General features: G+C 48.4%; 1 protein-coding gene across 4 annotated transcripts in view; it reads right to left on the reverse strand.

Moving 5' to 3' along the window:
- Nucleotides 1-22,816, reverse strand: part of FANCI (FA complementation group I) — a 126,420-nt gene that overhangs the window by 38,906 nt on the left and 64,698 nt on the right. For all 4 annotated transcript variants that reach the window (XM_077263478.1, XM_077263480.1, XM_077263479.1 and 1 more), the window contains exons 23-26: nucleotides 17,155-17,319; nucleotides 16,852-17,031; nucleotides 1,203-1,369; nucleotides 942-1,018 (exon numbers count right to left, since the gene is read on the reverse strand). In XM_077263478.1, the coding sequence (XP_077119593.1) occupies nucleotides 942-1,018; nucleotides 1,203-1,369; nucleotides 16,852-17,031; nucleotides 17,155-17,319 (589 nt within the window). The remainder of the gene's footprint in view (nucleotides 1-941; nucleotides 1,019-1,202; nucleotides 1,370-16,851; nucleotides 17,032-17,154; nucleotides 17,320-22,816) is intronic.

Raw genomic sequence — 22,816 nt, forward strand, 5'->3', positions numbered from 1 at the left:
CAACTACAGAGAAAAGGAGTTCAGAAAACAGCAAGCCAACTACAAAGAAAAGGAGTTTAGAAAACAGCAAGGCAACTACAGAGAAAAGGAGTTCAGAAAACAGCAAGCCAACTACAGAGAAAAGGAGTTCAGAAAACAGCAAGCCAACTACAAAGAAAAGGAGTTCAGAAAACAGCAAGCCAACTACAGAGAAAAGGAGTTCAGAAAACAGCAAGCCAACTACAAAGAAAAGGAGTTTAGAAAACAGCAAGGCAACTACAGAGAAAAGGAGTTCAGGAAACAGTAAGTCAACTACAGAGAAAAGGAATTCAGGAAATGGCAGGTCAACTACAGAGAAAAGGAGTTCAGAAAACAGCAAGCCAACTACAGAGAAAAGGAGTTCAGAAAACAGCAAGCCAACTACAGAGAAAAGGAGTTCAGAAAACAGCAAGCCAACTACAGAGAAAAGGAGTTCAGAAAACAGCAAGCCAACTACAGAGAAAAGGAGTTCAGAAAACAGCAAGCCAACTACAAAGAAAAGGAGTTTAGAAAACAGCAAGGCAACTACAGAGAAAAGAAGTTCAGTAAATAGAAAGTCAACTACAGAGAAAGGAGTTCAGAAAATGGCAAGCCAACTACAGAGAAAAGTAGTTCAGTAAACAGAAAGCCACCTACAGAGAAAGGAGTTCAGGATACGCAAGGCCAACTAGAGAAAAGGAGTTTAGGAAACTCCAGGCCAACTACAGAGAAAAGGAGTTCAGTAGAGAAGTCGGCAAATGTTATTCATAAAGGCCATGACCATCGGCGTTGACACTTTCCACTGGAGGCTTATTCACTTTTGACAGCAAATATAATGTAGGATGCAGGTATAAGGACTTTCATATGGACCTCAAATTAACAGAAACGGCTTTTCTCCTAAATTACCTTAAGACATCTGTAGTAATTCCACATTGAAAACTTACCTGAAACTGTGTTATTAGTGACGATGTTTTTTCCAAGATGTTTACCGGGCCATCTTCCCTATCATCATCATCATCATCTACAAAAGTGCAATATATAGTACTGAAGCGGCATGGCGGACATAAAATTGTCAACATGCTAGTCACAAAATGTATTTAAAGGCTCAGCAACTGCAGTACAACAACAGCAGCAAAGTGTAAGCGATGGCACAGGATTTCATAAAAATGGGTTACATTCAAAGAGATTTTTGGCAAATACTTTACCCAAAGCAGCAAGAAATTGTGAGATTTTGGGCTGATAGTGCAGCTGGATGGTCTGAAATATCTGCACCAAGCACTCCAGGCATAGCAAAGAGATGTTCTTCCCTTTGTCCTTCTTCCCAGAATCTTCAGCTGCGCATGGTATCGAGGTATATCTCCACATTAACACTCTACGTGGTTAGATGGAGAGCTTCCATAAGTCATCAGTTTATAGCACAGACTCATTTGTCACTAATAACATATATTTGTACAGTGGCTTTAAAAAGTTTGGGCACTACTGGTCAAAATTACTGTTATTGTGAATATAGTAACATAGTTTTTAAGGTTGAAGGAAGACTAAGTCCATCTTGTTCAACCCATACCCTAACCTAACATACCCTAACATGTTGATCCAGAGGAAGGCAAAAAAAAACCCATGTGGCAAAGAGTAAGCTCCATATTGGGGAAAAAAAAATTCTTCCCACCTACACATACGGCAATCAGACTAGTTCCCTGGATCAACGCCCTATCAAGGAATCTAGTATATATACCCTGTAACATTATACTTTTCAAGAAAGGCATCCAGTCCCTTAAATTAAATTTTAGTAATGAATCACTCATTGCAACATCATACGGCAGAGAGTTCCATAGTCTCACTGCTCTTACAGTAAAGAATCCGCGTCTGTTATTATGCTTAAACCTTTTTTCCTCCAGACGTAGAGGATGCCCCCTTGTCCCTGTCTCAGGTCTATGATTAAAAAGATCATCAGAAAGGTCTTTGTACTGTCCCCTCGTATATTTATACAATAACATAAGATCACCCCTTAGCCTTCGTTTTTCCAAACTAAATAGCCCCAAGTATAATAACCTATCTTGGTATTGCAGACCTCCCAGTCCTCTAATAACCTTGGTCGCTCTTCTCTGCACCCGCTCTAGTTCAGCTATGTCTTTCTTATACACCGGAGACCAGAACTGTGCACCGTATTCTAAGTGTGGTCGCACTAGTGACTTGTATAGAGGCAAAATTATGTTCTCCTCATGAGCATCTATGCCTCTTTTAATGCATCCCATTATTTTATTTGCCTTCGCAGCAGCTGCCTGACACTGGCCACTAAATGTGAGTTTGTCATCCACCCATACTCCCAGGTCTTTTTCATTGACGGTTTTGCCCAGTGTTTTACAATTAAGCACATTATTATACATCTTATTTCTTCTGCCCAAATGCATGACCTTACATTTATCCCCATTGAAGCTCATTTGCCATTTATCAGCCCAAGCTTCTAGTTTACATAAATCATCCTGTAATATAAAATTGTCCTTCTCTGTATTGATTACCCTGCAGAGTTTAGTGTCATCTGCAAAAATTGAAATTCTACTCTGTATGCCCCCTATAAGGTCATTAATAAATGTTTAAAAGAAGAGGGCCCAATACCGACCCCTGTGGTACCCCACTGCTAACCGTGACCCAGTCCGAGTGTGCTCCATTAATAACCACCCTTTGTTTGCTATCCCTGAGCCAGCTCTTAACCCACTTACACATCTTTTCCCCTATCCCCATTATTCTCATTTTATGTATCAACCTTTTGTGTGGCACCGTATCAAAAGCTTTTGAAAAGTCCATATACACTACATCCACTGGGTTCCCTTGGTCCAGTCCAGAACTTACCTCTTCATAGAAGCTTATCAGATTAGTCTGACATGAACGGTCCCTAGTAAACCCGTGCTGATACTGGGTCATGAGGTTATTCCTCTTCAGATACTGCAGCATAGCATCCCTTAGAATGCCCTCCAGGATTTTACCCACAGTAGAGGTTAAGCTTACTGGCCTATAATTACCGAGTTCAGTTTTTGTCCCCTTTTTGAATATTGGCACCACATTTGCTATACGCCAGTCCAGTGGTACAGACCCTGTTATTATAGAGTCTTTAAAGATCTATAATATAACGCTGGGAGCATCACTCTGTCCGAAGCCTTTATAGACTGCGCAAGAACAAGCGCCGGCGCAGTCTGGACCCCACAGAGTGACGCTCCCAGGAGATCGCGGTATGCCTAAGCACTGAACGCACACTGCGATCTCCAACGGAGAAGCAGGGACGAGGGTGAGTATGCAATATTTACCTGTCCCCGTTCCAGTGATGCGCGCTGCTCCATCCTCCGCTTGCGACTGTTCAGTCAGAGGGCGTCATCGCGCCCTCTGAACTGAACGGTTCAGAGGGCGCGATGACGCGCTTAATGCGCGCCACCCTCTGACTGAACAGTCACAGGCAGAGGACTCGGAAGATGGAGCAGCGTGCAGCAGTGGAACGGGAGACAGGTAAATATAGCAAGTGCTGGGGGCCTGAGCTAGCGGCGACTCCGGCACCTGACCCCCCCCAGCGCGCCGGTGTCCCCGCCTGCTCAGGCCCCCGGCACTCGGCGCCCAGCACAGCCGCCCGCACTCACCACCGCCACGTGCAGCCGCCCGAACTCACCACGCGCAGCTGCCCGCACTCAGCATCGCCACGCACAGCCGCCCGCACTCAGCACAGCCGCCCGCACTCAGCACAGCCGCCCGCACTCAGCACAGCCGCCCGCACTCAGCACAGCCGCCCGCACTCAGCACAGCCGCCCGCACTCAGCACAGCCGCCCGCACTCAGCACAGCCGCCCGCACTCAGCACAGCCGCCCGCACTCAGCGCGCAGGATGGGAGCACATGACAGGATGGGGATGCAGGATGGGAGCACATGACAGGATGGGGATGCAGGATGGAGCAGCACATGACAGGATGGGGATGCAGGATGGAGCAGCACATGACAGGATCGGGGCGCAGGATGGGAGCACATGACAGGATGGGGATGCAGGATGGAGCAGCACATGACAGGATGGGGGCGCAGGATGGAGCAGCACATGACAGGATGGGAGCGCAAGATGGGAGCAGCACATACCAGGATGGAGACCATATACCAATATAAATGCTCGCCACCCGGGCGTAGAACGGGTTTAATAGCTAGTTAAAAATAATGGTCTATCAATGACTGTACTTAGTTCCTGCAGTACTCGGGGTGTATCCCATCCGGGCCCGGGGATTTGTCAACTTTAGTGATTTTTAGACGCAGCCGTACTTCCTGCTGGGTTAAGCAGGTGACATTTAATGGGGAATTTTTGTTATCACTGATCATTTTGTCTGCCATGGGATTTTCTTGTGTAAATACTGATGAAAAAAAGTCATTTAGCATATTGGCTTTTTCCTCATCCTCATCCACCATTTCACCCAGACTATTTTTAAGGGGACCAACACTATCATTTTTTAGTTTCTTTCTATTTATGTAGTTAAAGAATATTTGGGGATTATTTTTACTCTCTCTGGCAATGAGTCTCTCTGTCTCAATCTTTGCTGCCTTAATTTGTTTTTTACAGAATTTATGTAATTTTCTGTATTTATTTAATGCCTCATCACTACCTACTTCCTTTAATTCTGTAAATGCTTTCTTTTTGTCGCTTATTGCGCCCCTTACAGCTCTATTTAGCCATATTGGTTTCCACCTATTTCTAGTATGTTTATTCCCATACGGTATATACTGTGCACAGGTCCTATCCAGGATGCAATAAACGTCTCCCATTTTCTTTGTGTACTTTTATGTCTCAGGATATTGTTTTAGTTTATTGTACTAAGATCATCTGTCAACCGTTGGAAATTTACCTTCCTGAAGTTTAGTGTCCTTGTAACCCCTCTACTACACATCTTATTAAAGGATACATGAAAACTTATTATTATGCGATCACTGTTACCCAAGTGACCCCCAACCCTTATATTTGCTATGCAGTCTGGCCTGTTGGTTAATATTAGGTTTTTATACTAGTTTTTATTTCCATGCATTGGGAACATTGCACACTGTTTTCTAATGCAAAACATGAAGACAAATGTATATAATTTTTAACTACTTTACAGAAAAAAAAGAAAAAAAATGAACATTGGGCTGTTAAAAAAACAGGGATTTTTGTGTACTTACCGTAAAATCCTTTTCTCCGAGCCACTCATTGGGGGACACAGGACCATGGGTGCAATGCTGCTGCCACTAGGAGACTGACAATAAGAAAAACACAAAATGATTAGCTCATCCTCTGCAGTATACACCCACACACTGGCTCCAGCCGAACCAGTTCAGTGACAAAGCAATAGGAGATCATAACGTCATATGAAAGGATAAAACATCAAACTGAAGACCGTATTCAAGCTATCAGGCCAATAGGGTAGGTACTGTTTCCCCCAATGAGTGGCTAGGAGAAAAGGATTTTACGGTGAGTACACAAATATCCCTGTTTCTCCTTCGCCTCATTGGGGGACACAGGACCATGGGACATCCCAAAGCAGTCCCTGTGTGGGAAAAGACAGAACAGACAACCTCACGCATCAACTGCCCAGAGATGCATTACCGCCGTCTTAAAGATCCATCTTCCCAGACTCGCATCTGTTGAAGTGTGACTGTTGTAGTGCTTCAAGAGGGTGTGCAGAATGAACCGCCGATGCCTGGTGCCGAATGGTCCAGGAAACATCCACCGAACGAATGGAGTGTGCCCTAATCCCACTGAAATAGGCTTGCCTCTGACGTAGTAAGACTCTAGCCGAACGTATCCACCTGCTATTGTGGATTTGGGCACAGCTAGTCTCTTCCTGTGACCCTCAGGAAGAACAAATAAGGCGTCATCTTGCGGAAGAACTCTGTTTGGGAGATGTATCTTCTGAGAGCACTCATGAGATCTATAGAGTGGAGAGCCCTCTCAAAACGGCATATTGGTGCCAGGCAAAAAGAGGGCAGGATAATGTTCTCGTTAAGGAAAAAAGAAGAGACCACCTTGGGTAAAAGGACGAGGACGGTTGGAGAACCAACCTGTGCTGGTGAAAAATGAGAAAAGAAACTCGACAGGAAGAGCGGCTAGCTCCGATATCCGCCTGATCGAAGTAACCGAAACCAGAACGACGACCCTTCGGGAAAAGAGTCAGAGAGACGTCCTGCAGCAACTCAAACAGAGCCCCCTGCGGAACGCCCAGGACCAAAATAGGGCCCCCCGACGTCCAATGGCCCTCTGTAGGGGGGCCCGAATCTCCAAGCCGTTGATCGAAAGGGGCGACTCCCGATGTGACCACTGCCCCGCCCCTGGGCAGTGTGATCGGAAACAAGACGGTTGAAAGAGAATGTATTCCTGTCCCAGCCGATAGTAAGGAAAAGGGCAACAAAGTGTCCGGGTCCCCTGTTGAAGAGCTATGATCATGTCACAAGGGAAAATTACCAACCCTTGGGAGGAGTGTAGGGTCATTCCTAAAAGTGATACCTCCTGAGCCAAGACCGGGAAAGATTTGTTTAAGTCTATCAGCCAGCGCGAGAAAAAATAAAAGTGTCCAAAGGGATACAGAAGCCTTCTGGCATGCTTGGAAAGACTGCCCCTTGATCAGCAGGACGCTAGGTATGACAGGACGACCCCATCCTGAGCGTGAAGAATGGACATGACAACCGTCATGACCCTTGGGAAAGCCCTAGGATCAGTGGTGAGGACGTAGGGCAAAGCCTTAAATTGGAAATGTTCCTCTGGGACGGCGAGACACAGGAACCTTCAGTGAGTCGGAAAGATCGAGATATGAAGGTAAGCATGCCGTATGTCGATGGATGCTAGGGACTCCCTCTTCTACGTTGAAGTGATGACAGAGCGGAGGAGCTCCCTCCTGAAGGATCCTGACGAACTTGTTGAGTAATTTCAGGTTCAGGATGGGCCATACCGCTCCATCCTTCTTTCTTCAGGGACGAACCATGCGGTAGGCCGGGAGGAAACACTGTCTTGAATGCGGAAGACACCAGGAGACTGGTTCATTCGTCGTGAAGGATGGAGTGCCAGATATGACAACGCAGGAATAGACGTCCGCCTACGAAAGGATCGGAAACATTCATGTTGATGAAAAGGATGCCTAGACTTTTGCTAGGGAGGGAGTTTTTCTTTTTTTATTTGTTTCCTCCTGTAGCGACATAGATAAGCTAATATGGCTTCTCGCCGAATAAGTACCCAGTCTGGTAGGGCAGAGACGCAGCATCCGTTCGCCATCAATGAGTCACAGTGTCCGTCGGATGGTGATGGCAGTTGCGGCTGTAAGCACAGCATAGAGCAGAGTGTAGGGATGCATACAACAGATATTCCCTGGCCATGGAGATCTGATTGGATAGTTCTGCCATTTCCAGAGGAAAGTAAGTGTCCTGTATGGTCCTGCTCAGGGTATCATCCCAAGAGACCATAGCATTAGATACCCACACCGCAGCAAAAAAATAAAAAGGGGGGGGGGGGGGGGGGGAGTGCCGAGCCCAAAGCCAAGTAAAAAAACGAACGGCCCAGGTTCTCTATCTGCCGGTCCATGGCGGCTTTAATTGAGGAACCATCTGGTGAGGACCAAAGGGATTTTGAGGCCAAGAGGGAGACAGGCGGACCGGAGGGGATTCTTCCCATTTTTTTCGGCAATCAGGGGAAAGGGTATCTCGCCTCTATAAGCTTCTGACTTGTAAAGCGTATGTCCGGTCGCTCTTCGTGCCGACGAACCATGTCCTAGACTCCCATCTACCCATGAGTCAGAAGAGGGGAGAAGGACCATCCGTCTCCCTGCCATCACTGCTGTTCATTAGGGCCGATGGAAAGGAGGCTGCATGGACATGGTAAATACCTCTGGACATCCAAGGGGGTTAACTGGTCGAGTATGAGTAAGCGCTGTTGGTCCGGCGCTGAGAAAAAGGGCGGTATGAGCCTGGATGCAGAGGTGGGTACATGGAGGTGACACTCTACGTTCCCATCAGTTGCTAGTGTGAAAGGAAAGATACCCTGAAAAGATCTGTCGACCTGAAATAACACAGCATGCCCATAACAAAAAAAAGATGCCGGAAGGGGTACGTGGAGACGACACTCTGCGTTCCCACCTGTTGTAGGTTTTGGGAGAGTGGAGCCCTTAAGGGATCCGTTGCCCTTCTGAAATCTGAGGTTGAGGAATCCTCTGAGACAGGCTGGGGAAGGCCCCGGCCGATAGAGGAGGGACTGTATCACTTTGGACAGTGGCGTCATGGACAGCAACAGCGACAAAGCCTGCTCAGGGGGGCTGGGTACATTTGGGTCGGTAGAGGAGGAGGACTCCTGAGCTCATTCGAGATCACCGTTCCTGCAGAGAGGGGTACTACCTCCCCGCTGCAACAGAGTCTGGCAGATAGTACATGAAGTGGAATTGGTTACTCCATTTTAAATGTCCTCAGGAGAGATATAATGCACCACAGTATGCTGGTTTCTTATACTGCTAATATCCTCCAAAAGGGCGTGGAGCCGAAAGGAACTGCAGGGAAAAGCCAATATGGGGTGCTGTGTCTGCTGCAAGGTCAGGGATCTTACCTAGGTCCTGTTGCCCTAGAGTGCTTTAAGACCGCCACTGGGATCTCATTGGCACAGTGCCAGCTGAGGAGAGCCGATTAGGTGGATAAAGATGGCCCCCGGAAGTTGTGGTGTGCGGAAATATCGAAGTGAGAGAGAAGCGCCAGTTCGGGGACAGGGCTACGGGCGCAGCATCATCCGGTGGGTGGAACCTCGGGATTGCTCCAGGAATAGGCCCACGCCAGGGCCTAAATTTCTGCGACCGGCAGAAGTGTTACCGGGGGTGGGGACGCCACAGGGGAGCGCACTGCAGCCAGACACAATCAGAGGAGAGAGCACAGCAGCGGATGAATGGAGCTCTGAGAAAGAACCCCGCAGGCATTTGTGAGTCATGATTACGCTGGGGGCTGCTCTTAGGGTGCGCACCACGTTTAGGGCCCAGACAACCTGTACACATAAATCTGCCCAGACACCGATGGTCCCCCCACACAAGGCCCATTTTTCACTGCCACATATGACAGGCGCTCGTACTGAGAATCTGCTGCAGGGGCCCACTGCCGACCTGGATTCTCTTACCAGCGGTGCGCTTCTCAGCATGGAGCCGCCACAGATGACTGGGCTTCAGCGTTGTTGCAATGTGGACGGTGCCAGGAACCCTCCATCCACCATCTCGTTGTCCGCGAGGTGGAGGGGGACCGCTGCATCGCCGCTGTTTGTCAGTGGTGATGCAATGTGGTTGCCGCACGGACGGCACAGATACCTCTGGACAACCTAGGGGTTAACTACCATAGGATGCCGTAAGGCTGTTGGTCTGGCTGAAATAAACCTGGCTCAGAAGGGGGTACATGGAGGCGACACTCCATGTTCCCGTCTGTTGTTGGTGTGGGGAGATCGGAACCCTGAAGGGAACCGTCGCCCCTAAAGAAGCTCAGGCACACCTTTTAAAAGGTGCAGGAGGGGGTACAGGGAGGCAACACTCCATGTTCCCGCCTGTTGTTGGTTTGGGGAGATCAGTTCCCTGAAGGGAATCATCACCCCTAAAGAAGCTCGGGCATACCTTTTAACGGTGCAGGAGGGGGTACGTGGAGGTGACACTCCATGTTCCCGCCTGTTGTTGGTTTGGGCAGATCGGAACCCTGAAGGGATCCGCCGCCCTCTGCAATCCATTATGAGGAATAAAGAATAAAAAGTAAAAATAAAAAATTGTGGTCTAAAGACCAGACCCATGTGCCTCCTACAGACACTAAGCATGAACTGGTTCAGCTGGAGCCAGTGTGTGGGTGTATACTGCAGAGGAGGAGCTAATCTTTTTGTGTTTTTCTTAGTGTCAGCCTCCTAGTGGCAGCAGCATTACACCCATGGTCCTGTGTCCCCCAATGAGGTGAAGGAGAAATAGCAGTGTCTGCATTTGTCTTTACAAACTCACAATGTGTACTATTTTTATGGATTTAGCATTCCTGTGAATCACTAAACCTAATATTTACTTGTATACCCACTTTTTTAGATCTATGTTGCATAGAGTCAACCACCTGTCAACTGTTATTCCAGCCCAGCATGCTTGGACTACATCCAACTATTTTTTGGCATCTGTTGCCTTTGCCTCAGAAACAGCATTTTTAATGTCACCCCACAAGTGTTCTATCGGATAGAGGTCTGGGGATTGGGCTGGCCACTCGATAACTTCAATTTTGTTGGACTGGAAGCAAGATTTTGCTCCATTACTGGTGTGTTTTGGGTCGTTATCTTGTTGAAACACCCATTTCAAGGGCATAAGGCAAAATGTCCTCTTCAAGCATTTTAATACATGTAAACTGGTCCATGATCTCTGATATGCGGTAAATAGGTCTGGAACCATAGTAAGAGAAACATGCTCATATCATCATATCATGATGCTTGCACCACCATGCTTCACTGTCTTCAGATTGTACTCTGGATTGAATGAAGAGTATGGGGTCATCTGAAAAACTGTGTTGAGGCCCTTGGACTAAAAAGATAAATTTTACTTTTATCAGTCCACAAAATGTTTCTCCATTTCTCTTTAGGTCAGTTCATGTGTTCTTTGGCAAATTGTATCTGCTTCAGCACGCTTTTTTTTTTTTTCTTTTTTTTAAACAGTAGGACTCTGCGGGGACTTCTTGCTAAGAGATTAGCGTCACACAGGCGTCTTCTAATTGTCACAGTACTCGCAGGTAACTTTAGATTGCCTTTGATCATCCTGGAGCTGTTCATTGGTAGCCTTTGCCATTCTGGCTATTCTTCCATCCATTGGAATGGTATTCTTCAGTTTTCTTCCACGTCTCTCTGGTTTGGCTTTCCATTTTAAGGGTATGTGCACACGTTCAGGATTTCTTGCAGAAGTTTCCTGACAAAAAACAGACATTTCTATATACTAAGTGGGCTGTGCAATATACTACGTGGGCTGTGCAATGTACTACGTGGGCTGGGCAATATACTACGTGGCTGGGCAATATACTACGTAGGCTGTGCAATGTACTACGTGGCCTGTGCAATATACTACGTGTCCTGTGCAATATACTACGTGGGCTGTGCAATATACTACGTGGGCTGTGCAATGTACTACGTGGGCTGTGCAATGTACTATGTGGGCGGTGCAATATACTACGTGGGCGGTGCAATATACTACGTGGCCTGTGCAATATACTACGTGGGCGGTGCAATATACTACGTGGCCTGTGCAATATACTACATGAGCTGTGCAATATACTACGTGGGCTGTGCATTATTCTACATGGCTGTGCTATATACTACGTGGGCTGTGTTATACACTACGTGGCCTGTGTTATATACTGCGTGCGTGGGCTGTTATATACTACGTGGCTGTGTTACATGCTATGTGGGTTGTTATACACTTCGTGGGCTGTGCTATATACTCCATGGGCTGTGCTATATACTCCGTGGGCTGTGCTATATACTCCGTGGGCTGTGCTATATACTCCGTGGGCTGTGCTATATACTCCGTGGGCTGTGCTATATACTCCATGGGCTGTGCTATATACTCCGTGGGCTGTGCTATATACTCCGTGGGCTGTGCTATATACTCCGTGGCTGTGCTATATACTGCGTGGCTGTGCTATATACTGCGTGGCTGTGCTATATACTACGTGGGCTGTGCTATATACTACGTGGGCTGTGCTATATACTACGTGGGCTGTTATATACTACGTGGGCTGTTATATACTACGTGGCCGGCTGCGAACAATCAGCGACACGCGCAGTGCGTTCGCTAATTGGTCGCGGCCGGCCGAATCCTGTGTATTCAATGTATTATTTTAAAATCTTCATAAATAAACTACATACATACTCTAGAATACCCGATGCGCTAGAATCGGGCTACCATCTAGTCCTTACATAAGGGCCACCTGATTCACACCTGCTTCTTCACAGAATGATTGACCTCACTAATTGAACTCCATACTGCTATTATTTTGAACACACACCCTTACAATTAATTATTCTAATACACAGACTCAAAAACATGCAGATCATGAATGCAGAGTCTGTTGGTTTTCTTAGACTCTTATAATTTATACCAAAATAAGTGATTAATCTGGTTAGTCATATTGGACTGCTATTATTTTGACCAATACTGCAGTTACATAGTTGCATAGATTGAAAAAAAACAAGGTCCATCAAATTGTAATTTTTAAAATGTAAAAATGACCTTTTTTTTTTTTTTTTGCACATAATATAAAGGACGTGTGTTTAACTTTAACTTTAGGCGTTTTAGAGATTATTTAATCTTCAACTTGTTTAACTGCTCACAACAACAGCAATTTTAACCAGGGGTGCCCAAACTTTTACATGCCACTGTAGGTCTTCATAAATCAATTGCAAATACCGAACAATGATTATCTTCATTAAAGTGTAACTATCATTTTGTCAAATCAGTAAAGGTCCGGTTCCAAAGACCCCACCAATTGTTGAAAACACTGCTCAAGGGCGTAGTTCCTGCATGAGCTGTTGCCACATAATGGTGTACGGGTTTAATAAGTCTATGGTTCTGTACAATCATTCTCACAGAGCTGTGTACCCAGGGGCGTCCCTATAATGAGGCAACTTGAGCTTGTTGCCTCAGGCGGCGCCACCTGCTGGGCGGCAGTGGGAGCGCTCAGTGCAGGAGACTGATGCACTAAGTCCTGAGCGTTGCTCCTGTGCAGAGCTTGGTGCCGCCTCCAGCGCTGGCTCCTCCTCTGTCTTCTCTATCCCTCACCCTCTGGCTGATCAGGACATCGGCAGTGAGGGACAAAGCAGGAGGAGCTCGGAGCCAGAAATGTCCTCAGTGTGTGACAATTATAGTGGCCAGTAGGTGGCAGCGTCACAAATTGATGCTGCCCCCTCCTGGCTCCAGATGTAGGGCTGCTCCCTCCCCCAGCCCCCACCATCCGAGACTAGCTGCTGACGCTGCCTGCTGGTGCCTCTGTACACTGTCCCCTCCATAACTCCTTCCTAGTTCCTCTGAGATCACAGGAGGCAGTCGGACCAGAGGAGGAGGAGGAGGAGATCCTGCCTGCACAGACTCCTAGAGGAGGCAGCAGCTCCCTGTGTCCTCCTGTCTCCTCTGCCCCTGGTGACCTGGGATGGGGCGAGCAGTGACGGCTCTGCTGCAGCACACGTGGGTATATGGAATGTCATCTATAGGGTATGTAATGGTGTGTATAGTGTCTGCTTTCCTGTGTGTGAAAGAATGCAGAGGTTTCTTGTGTATGTAATAGTGTGTGTAGTGTACAGTATGTGTTGTCTCTGTTTATAAATGAGTGTATTTGGCTATACGGCATGTGATTCTTGAGTATGAACAGGCCTGATCCCACAATTGTATCTGCTTGTCAGGATCCCACATAATAAATTCCCCCCAATAACAATCCTTTGCATATATCCAGCACAGTGTAACCTGTGCACTCCCGAGTATCTGGAGTCCTGTCCAGTAATGTGCTGGGGTGCAGGCGGTGCTGGTGGGTGTGATGTGCGCTCCCCTGAGTATCCAGAGTCCTGTCCAGTAATGTGCTGGGGTGCAGGCAGTGCGGTGCTGGTGAGTGTGATGTGCGCTCCCCTGAGTATCCGGAGCCCTATCCAGTAATGTGCTGGGGTGCAGGCAGTGCGGTGCTGGTGGGTGTGATGTGCGCTCCCCTGAGTATCCAGAGTCCTGTCCAGTAATGTGCTGGGGTGCAGGCAGTGCGGTGCTGGTGTATGTGATGTGCGCTCCCCTGAGTATCCAGAGTCCTGTCCAGTAATGTGCTGGGGTGCAGGCAGTGCGGTGCTGGTGGGTGTGATGTGCGCTCCCCTGAGTATCCAGAGTCCTGTCCAGTAATGTGCTGGGGTGCAGGCAGTGCGGTGCTGGTGTATGTGATGTGCGCTCCCCTGAGTATCCGGAGCCCTATCCAGTAATGTGCTGGGGTGCAGGCAGTGCGGTGCTGGTGTATGTGCTGTGCGCTCCCCTGAGTATCCGGAGTCCTGTCCAGTAATATGCTGGGGTGCAGGCGGTGCTGGTGTATGTGATGTGCGCTCCCCTGAGTATCCGGAGTCATGTCCAGTAATGTGCTGGGGTGCAGGCGGTACTGGTGTATGTGATGTGCGCTCCCCTGAGTATCCGGAGTCCTGTCCAGTAATGTGCTGGGGAGCAGGCGGTGCTGGTGTATGTGATGTGCGCTCCCCTGAGTATCCGGAGTCCTGTCCAGTAATGTGCTGGGGTGCAGGCAGTGCGGTGTTGGTGTATGTGATGTGCGCTCCCCTGATTATCCGGAGTCCTGTCCAGTAATGTGCTGGGGTGCAGGCGGTGCTGGTGTATGTGATGTGCGCTCCCCTGAGTTTGAGTCCTGTCCAGTAATGTGCTGGTGTATGTGATGTGCGCTCCCCTGAGTTTCTTGAGTCCTGTCCAGTAATGTGCTGGGGTGCAGGCGGTGCTGGTGTATGTGATGTGCGCTCCCCTGAGTTTCTTGAGTCCTGTCCAGTACTGTGCTGGGGTGCAGGTAGTGCTGTGCCGGTGTATGTGATGTGCGCTCCCCTGAGTATCCGGAGTCCTGTCCAGTAATGTGCTGGGGTGCAGGCAGTGTGGTGCTAGTGTATGTGATGCTATCAGTGCAGACGATCGCTGTGCACTCTGGTACCCAGCACCTGTATGTTCTGCAGTTATCGCCCCTCACTTTATCACACCTCAGCACCTAGAATGTCCGCTCTGTGGAACATCTCCTGAAGTTCGTTCATGATTCCAGAGCTCTGGTCATTCTAGCAATGGACCTAATAGTCCGGGCAGTGGTGACCACGGTCATTTCACTATATATAGATGTAGTGATGAGTCTGGGTTTAGGTTCCTCTCTGACTGAGAATCATGTCGGTTCCGCCAAAGTCTCTTTTTTTGTTTTGACTAAACTATTACAGATAGGACGCGCAGGCTGATATCAGAGATTTCTGTTGAGAACAATATGTATTGCTGACAGAGCACAACGACCTAATGACTGTGGTGGACTCTTTTGTGCAGTTCCTCTGTTGGATAATGGTATTAAGTAAAATGCCTTTGATCAGAATTTCGGCTTAACATGGCCCAATAATCTCACGAGAGAATCGGAGCACACTGAGGAGAAGATGGAGGAAATAATTCTCTATCTTCTTTATCTTATCACTTTGCGGAAATCAGACTGCACTCAGATGTCATCCAAGTGCAGTCCAATGTTCTGCCCCCACTCACTGATTTGAATGTTTGCATGCCATCCAATATACCCTGCTACTCCGCATTCTGTGATTTTTTTTTTTTTGTCATGCCAATTCAGTATGAGAAGAAGACACTAGTCTTCTAGAAATCCCATCCTCACTATGTTTCTCCCCTCTGCAGCGTTATTTTAGCTGCAGTGCAGGTTTTGGGACTTCCACATCACCACAGCATGCTCATTACATGCTGCGGAGTCAGAAGAGATTGCCATCGGGTGAATGCGGGGAGAAGCCGCCCTGCACCCACTGCAGATCGTGAGTACAGGGCAGCTGCAGTCTCCCTGCGTTCACCCGCAGGTCCCCACAGGTCCGGGACACTGCTTCCAAGACGCAGCCCCTCCAGATGCTGAGCACATACCCTAAGGCTATGTTCACACACTGCATTTCTGTGTTTCCGCCCATAGCATGCTGCAAAAACGCTGAAAAGAATTGGTGCTCATTGTCCAAATCGCAGCAAAACCTGCGCAGGTTTCACTGTCTGCAAATAAATAAAACCAATGTGCGTTCTCAGCTATGAAAAATGCAGGTTTAGATGAGCATAAAACCAAGGTAAAAAAGCAGCAAACCCTCCTTGTGTGAACCCAGCCTAAAGAGGAGGAGAGAGTGGAGAATACATGTTATATGCGGCTCCTTACTTCATTCATTGGCCAATAGACCTGTCATAGGGGGGCACCAAAATCTCCTCATTTGCATTAGATGTAAACAATTTTCTCAGGAAATTGTCCTGTTCTAGTCTGTAGTTTACCGGAGGGGAGCCCCTTATACTACTATATAGCAGCTTAGTATGCATCTTGGGGGTCACTGACTTTTTACGTAGTGGTGTTACCATTTTTTGGAATGTAGAAATTTGGAAGTGGACAATACAGTACGTGGGCCGGTGGGGTCTGGAGGGGGGCCAATTAGAACTAATGCTATGGGGCCCCAGAATTTCTATGTACGCCCCAGGTGCAGGATGCATTGCACCATTCACATATGTCTCTGCTGCAGGACTGACTGGCCATAACTACCACACCACATCCAATGTCACCCCTTGGTACATACAGGCATCCAGCCATGTTTCTCCCGAGCGGCGTTTGGTCGGTGGCGCTCGTCCCCCTTCCCGCTCTCACATCCCTCGCCCAACCCAATGGGAAGGCCCCTATTAGCCCCGGACAGCCCTGTGTGTGGCACTTGTGATTGGCTAAGTGTTTCGGGACACGGAGGTGTGGTCTGTTATAGAAGTCGCACCATTTTTTACCGATTTAAAAAATTTACTACGTCGGGCGCGCCATTTTGCAGTTTGCCTCAGGCAGCAGAGAGGCTAAGTTCACCCCTGTGTGTACCGACCCATAGACTTCCTAGCAGGGCTGTGGAGTCGGAGGTTTGGCTTACCGACCCATTGAGCCCCTTAGACAACTCTGTACAAGCAGCCTACATAGGAGCTGCACACTTCAGAGCAGTGTTTTGACTGATTGGTCACAAGGACTAAGACAAATGAAGGTCTCAGGACCCGGACCCCCACCAATCCGCAAAACACTATACTATGCCTGTATAAATATTTTACAAAACAATAGTTACTATTTAAGGAGCGTTCCTGTTCTTTACCTAGTTATCTCACAAATGCTGTGGAGCATCTTCTCACTGTTCTGACCATCAGGTCCATCTGTGACCCCAGTCTCTTTCAGTTGCTGAATTTTCTGCAGTGCTATGCCAACAACATATCTCATGAAATCTAAGCTGGACCGAAGAACACGAAGACTTTCCTCATGGACTTTCATGCTGTCTCTGCAAATGAATACATGAAAATGTAAATTATGTAGTTTGAGCAACCACCCAGAGCGCTCCCGGACAGATCATCATAATACTCCAGGATAGAGATCATCTATGCGACTACAGAAAATAACATACCTGAATAAAGCTGTTAAAAGTGTGGAAACGAATCCCATAGATAGCAAGCTCCTGTATGCTTTATTACCGCCTGCTGAGCGACCTTTTGCAGATTTCTCTTTTAAGATGTCAACAAGTTTGCTGTAGCACTTAAATATTCCCAATATTTCTTCAAACTTACTTTTACTGCAAACATAGATGATATAAAAATGAACATTGCTGCATAAAGAAAGAAAACATCCCTTTAACCCCTTAACCCCAGGAGCTTTTTTCGGTTTTGCGTTTTTGTTTTTTGCTCCCCTTCTTCTCAGAGCCATAACTTTTATACTTTTCCGTCAATATGGCCATGTGAGGGCTTGTTTTTTGCAGGATGACTTGTGCTTTTTTAAAACATCATTGGTTTTACCATGTCGTGTACTAGAAAACGGGAAAAAAAATTCCAAGTGCGGTGAAATTGCAAAAAAAGTGCAATCCCATAGTTGTTTTTTGTTTTGCTTTTTCACTGGGTTCACTAAATGCTAAAACTGACCTGCCATTATGATTCTCCAGGTCATTACAAACTCAGACACCAAACATGTCTAGGTTCTTTATCTAAGTGGTGAAAAAAAATTCCAAACTTTGCTATATATAAAAAAAAAATTCCCATTTTCCGATACCCGTAGTGTCTCCATTTTTCATGATCTCGGCTTGGGTGCAGGCTTATTTTTTGCGTGCCAAGCTGACGTTTTTAATTATACCATTTTGGTGCAGATATGATCTTTTGATCGCCCATTATTGCATTAATTCAATGTCGCAGCGACCAAAAAAACAGGATTTTTTGGTTGTTTACCGTAAAATCTGTTTCTCGGAGCCTTGATTGGGGGACACAGGAACCATGGGGTGTATGCTGCTGCCAACTAGGAGGCTGACACTATGCACAAAAAAGTTAGCTCCTCCTTTGCAGTATACACCCCACCAACTGGCATTCTGAAAATCAGTTAGTGAGAAAGCAGTAGGAGAAAGCAATAAAGTTGAAAAGTTGAAAGAAATACAACCACAGATGTCTGAACTGTAAATATAGAACGTAGAAAAACATCAACATGGGAGGGTGTTGTCCCCCAATGAAGGCTCCGAGAAACAGATTTACGGTAAGCAACCAAAAAATCCTGTTTTCTCTCTCGCTTCATTGGGGACACAGGAACCATGGGACGTCCGAAAGCAGTCCACAAGGGGAGGTAGAAACAGACTTCCATCAGGTCGGAGAACTCATCACTGCCGCCTGCAAAATCCGTCTGCCTAGGCTGGCATCTGCTGAAGCGTAGGTATGGACCTTGTAAAATTTGGCGAACGTGTGGACTGAAGACCAGGTTGCCGCTTTGCAAAGATGAAGGGCGGAAGCCCTGTGGTGCACCTCCCAGGAGGTGCCAACTGCCCGGGTAGAGTGAGCCTTAACCCCAGGAGGAGGCACTCTGTTCTTGACCCCATAAGCCTCCAAAATTGCAGTTCTGATCCAGCAAGCAATAGTCGCCTTAGAAGCCGGCAAGCCTCTGCGCATACCATCTGGAAAGACGAAAAGAGAGTCCGTCTTCCGAAAAGAGGCCGTTCTAGCCAGATAGACCTTCATTGCCCTGGCCTGGTCTAGTTTGTTCAGAGAACGCTCCAGAGGATGAGTCGGAGCCGGACAAAAGGAGGGTAAAACAATGTCCTCATTGAAGTTTGAGGTGGAAGGCGGACACCACATTAGGAAGGAAGGACGGTGGAGGCCGCAAGACGACCTTATCCTGGTGAATAACCAAGGAGGTCGACAAGAAAGGGCCGCCAACTCAAAGAGGTGTCGGATGGAAGTGATGGCCACAAGAAAGGCCACCTTCGAGGACAGAAAAGACAAGGAAACCTCTCTGAGAGGCTAAAAGGGGGAGCCCTTCAGGGCCTCCAGGACTAGATTAAGATCCCATGGATTCACGGGAGCCTGGTACAGAGGAGCCGCATTCTCTACTCCCTGAAGAAAAGTCTTGACATGTGGTTGGGAAGATAGCGTCTTCTGGAAAAGAATGGAGAGCGCTGAAACTTGAGGAGCTAAGGGCAAGACCTGTGTCCAGTCCGGCCTGGAGAAACACCAAAATAGAAAGGAAAGAAAAGGCCATAGGTGGAACGTGATTGGACTCGCATCAGGAGAAATAGGCCCTCCAGGTTCGATAGTAGATCCTAGAAGACGACAGCTTCCTAGCCTGGATCATGGTGTGAATCATCCGATCTGAAAACCCGGACGCTTTTAGAACAGCGGTCTCAACAGCCACATCATCAAACTGAGCGACCGAGAATTCGGGTGGCAGATCGGACCCTGAGACAGCAGATCGGATCTGTCTGGAAGCCGCCAGGGGGAGTCCGCGAGAAGGTTGACGATATCCGCGAACCAAGACCTTCTGGGCCAATCCGGTGCAATCAGAATGACAGGCACCCCCTCCGCCTTGATCTTCTTCAACAGCTTGGGAAAATGGGGAAGGAGAGGAAACAGATAGGGGAGCACGAACTGCGACCAAGGAATGGCCAGAACATCGGCGCCCACTGTGAGAGGATCGTGGGACATGGAGACGAACCGAGGGACCTTCCTGTTCAGTCGGGACGCCATGAGGTCCACATCCGGAGTCCCCCATCGAAGACAAATATGATGGAAGACCTCGTGATGCAGGGACCCTCGCGGCTGAGAAAATCGGCGGCCCAGTTGTCCACGCCAGGGATATGCACTGCGGATATCACCAGAACCGTTGCCTCTGACCAAAGGAGGATCTTGGATACCACGGCCAATGCCAGGGGACGCAGAGTCCCTCCCTGGTGGTTGACATATGCCACTGCTGAGGAGGGAGGCGATGGCTGTAAAGAAACCTGAAACCAGAGCAGGGTCTCTTGGAGGGCGAGATTCTAAGAATCAATCCCGGGGCCGAGAAATGAATTCTATTTTGTATCCTGAGGATACAACCTCCCTGACCCAAGAGTCCTCCACTGAGTCAAGCCATACTTCTCTGAAGGAAAGGTGACGGCCGCCCAGCTTGGCAGATCTCGGTAAGAGTCATGCTAAAGTAGATCTTCCAGATGCTAGACCTGGTGGATCTACCTTGGGAGTAGCGGGAGCGCCAGGAAGGAGTGGGCCTAAAGGATACCTTCTTACTGTCTTGACTTGCCTGTGTCCTCTGCTGTTGGGAAAAGGAATCTGACGCCATGAAAATACGTGTGACGAAAGGGCCAAAACTGCCGCTTATGAGGAGGCTGGCGAGGTTTGGACTGGGGAAGCAGGGAACTTGTGCCCCCCCAGTGGCGTCCTTAATAATTTGGTCCAGCTTGGAACCGAAAAGACGCGATCCCTGAAAAGGCAGGCTAGTAAGGGACTTTTTTAAAGACAAGTCTGCCTGCCATGCCTTGAGTCAAACCGTCAGACGGATGGCAACATTACTGGACGCATGAGCTGCATAAGATTCGGCATCCAGGGAGGCGGAAACCAAATACTCTCCTGCGTGAGAAATCTGGTTGGCAAGCTCTGCCAGCTATTCTGGCAGATCCCCGGCCACAATATCCCAGCGGAGTTGTTTGGCCCATTTGGCTATAGCCTTAGAGACCCAAGTGGAAGCAAATGCCGGACAAAGAGTGGACACAGCCGCTTCTAAGGATGACTTCGCAAAGGATTCTATAATTCTATCATTAGAATCCTTCAGGGATGCTCCGCCAGAAAGCGGAAGAACCGTGTTGGTGGATAGTCTACGGACTGGTGGATCCACGGAGGCAAAAGCAGTCCAGTTGGCGGTGAGTTACGGACAAAAAGGATACAGCATGCCAAGGCGCTTTCCTGCTTGAAAGTGTCTGGTTGGATTATCTCTTTCTCTGTCCAGAAGCTCTTCGAATTCAGGATGAGGAGCGAAAACCTTGGAAGGTGGTTTAGACCGTGTAAACGACACCACCTGATCTGCGGGTTCCGTAGAGGAATGTTTGATGCCACAGGTCTGGTGGATTGCACGAATGAGGCTCTGAACCATATCCCTCATGCTAGCAATTTGGTTCGAATCCAGCTCAAAACGTCCTCTGAAGGCGCGTCCGAGAACTCCTCGCCTGACTCGGGGAAGGAAGATTGGGAAGACCCAGACCGCTGAGACGGACTGCGGGGCGAGATGGAAAGGGAAGAGGACTTAGACCGGCGTTCCTGTCTGGATCTTTTGCGGCCTATATTGGAACTCTCAGACGGAGCTTCCTGCGACCCGCTGGCTACTGTGGAAGTCTGCAAGGGCAACCTATCAAGTACAGACACCAGGGTCTGAGACACCCTGGTGAGATCCGCCACAGATTGTGACAGAGAGGAAGCCCACCCTGGGTTAGAGGCGTTACTCTGAAGCGGAGCAGCAGGGGGTTCCTGGGTGGTGGGCACAGTGGGGTTGCTGCAGGCCTGACAGAGGGAAAAGGACGGACCTGAGGGAAGCCTGCAGTTACAGGAGGAACATACAAAGTGTCTGACTAAAGCAGACGAAGAGGAAGAGGAAGCAGGAGGACAGGAAGTTCTCCCTTAGAATTAGACATGATGAATGGGCCCCTAAAGAAAATGCCAGAAGGTTAGGGGACAGGAGGGCAGAGGAGAGTGTCAGTCTGCAGTGCAAAGCTACTCACGGCAGATGTCCTGTAGAGGCTTCCAGGCAGTAGAGGCTGCAGAGCTCTGTGAAAACAGGTCCTGCAGAGGAAAACACGGACCGGATCCACAGGCTGAAAATGGCGACTGCCAAGAAGATACAGGGCAAAAAGAACGCGCTGTCAGAAGTGCGCTCTGTGATGGGGGGTGGAGCCAACCAGGAGAAGAGAAGCTCAGCGCCGAACAAAGATTTGCTGCAGCCAGGAGTGGGCGGAGCCAACTGCACGATCCGGGAGAACAAAAGATTGCACCGGTGGGCGGAGCTCGCTGGGAGCAGGAAGAGGATGAGACGGGCGGGAGAAAAGCCCGCCCGAAGGAGAAAGGAATGGGGGCGGAGTCGCAACGCCGGGAGTAGGTCCCGACAGAAGCTAGAGTCTAAATTAGAACCCGGCAACAGCCGGTGAGAGAAGAAGCGGCGCGGAGGCCTACAAGGCCCCGACCTGAGCCTAGCAGGGATGAGCCCTAAAATACTCACCTTTCGCATCCCGCGCCGTCAGTCACACTTGAGGAAGAACCATAGGGAAAGAGGTACCTTATAATCCAGGGGATAAGTATAGGGCGTCCAGAAAGATCTGTTGATGGACGTCCTCGTCTTCTTGAACCGACAGGCTCTGGAAGGCGAGTGGGTGGGAGACTGGGCTAGGACCAGTCTGGATCTCCTCAACAAGCCTCTGTGTTAGGGGTCTTGGTCCTGCCGCCAGATCTATGAGGATAAGGGGTGGCAGTACACGCCGTACTCATAGTCTGTATGTGGTAGTACAGTTGTGACCGTTCACACTGTATCCTTCCGGAAACCTGAAAAGGAACGACACACATTGAGGTAGATATAGGTCTAATGAAAGACCCATGTCCACCTCCTACTGACACTAAGCTAAACTGATTTTCAGAGTGCCAGTCGGTGGGGTGTACACTGCAGAGGGGCTAACTTGTTTTGTGCATACACTATGTTCCAAATTATTATGCAAATTACATTTTTCTCTGATTTTCCTAAATGGTTTGTGCAAATGACAGTCAGCCTAATAAAAGTAATCACCCGTT

The sequence above is a fragment of the Ranitomeya variabilis genome, chromosome 5 (assembly GCF_051348905.1).
Source record: "Ranitomeya variabilis isolate aRanVar5 chromosome 5, aRanVar5.hap1, whole genome shotgun sequence".
In the NCBI taxonomy this organism is placed as follows: Eukaryota; Metazoa; Chordata; class Amphibia; order Anura; family Dendrobatidae; genus Ranitomeya; species Ranitomeya variabilis.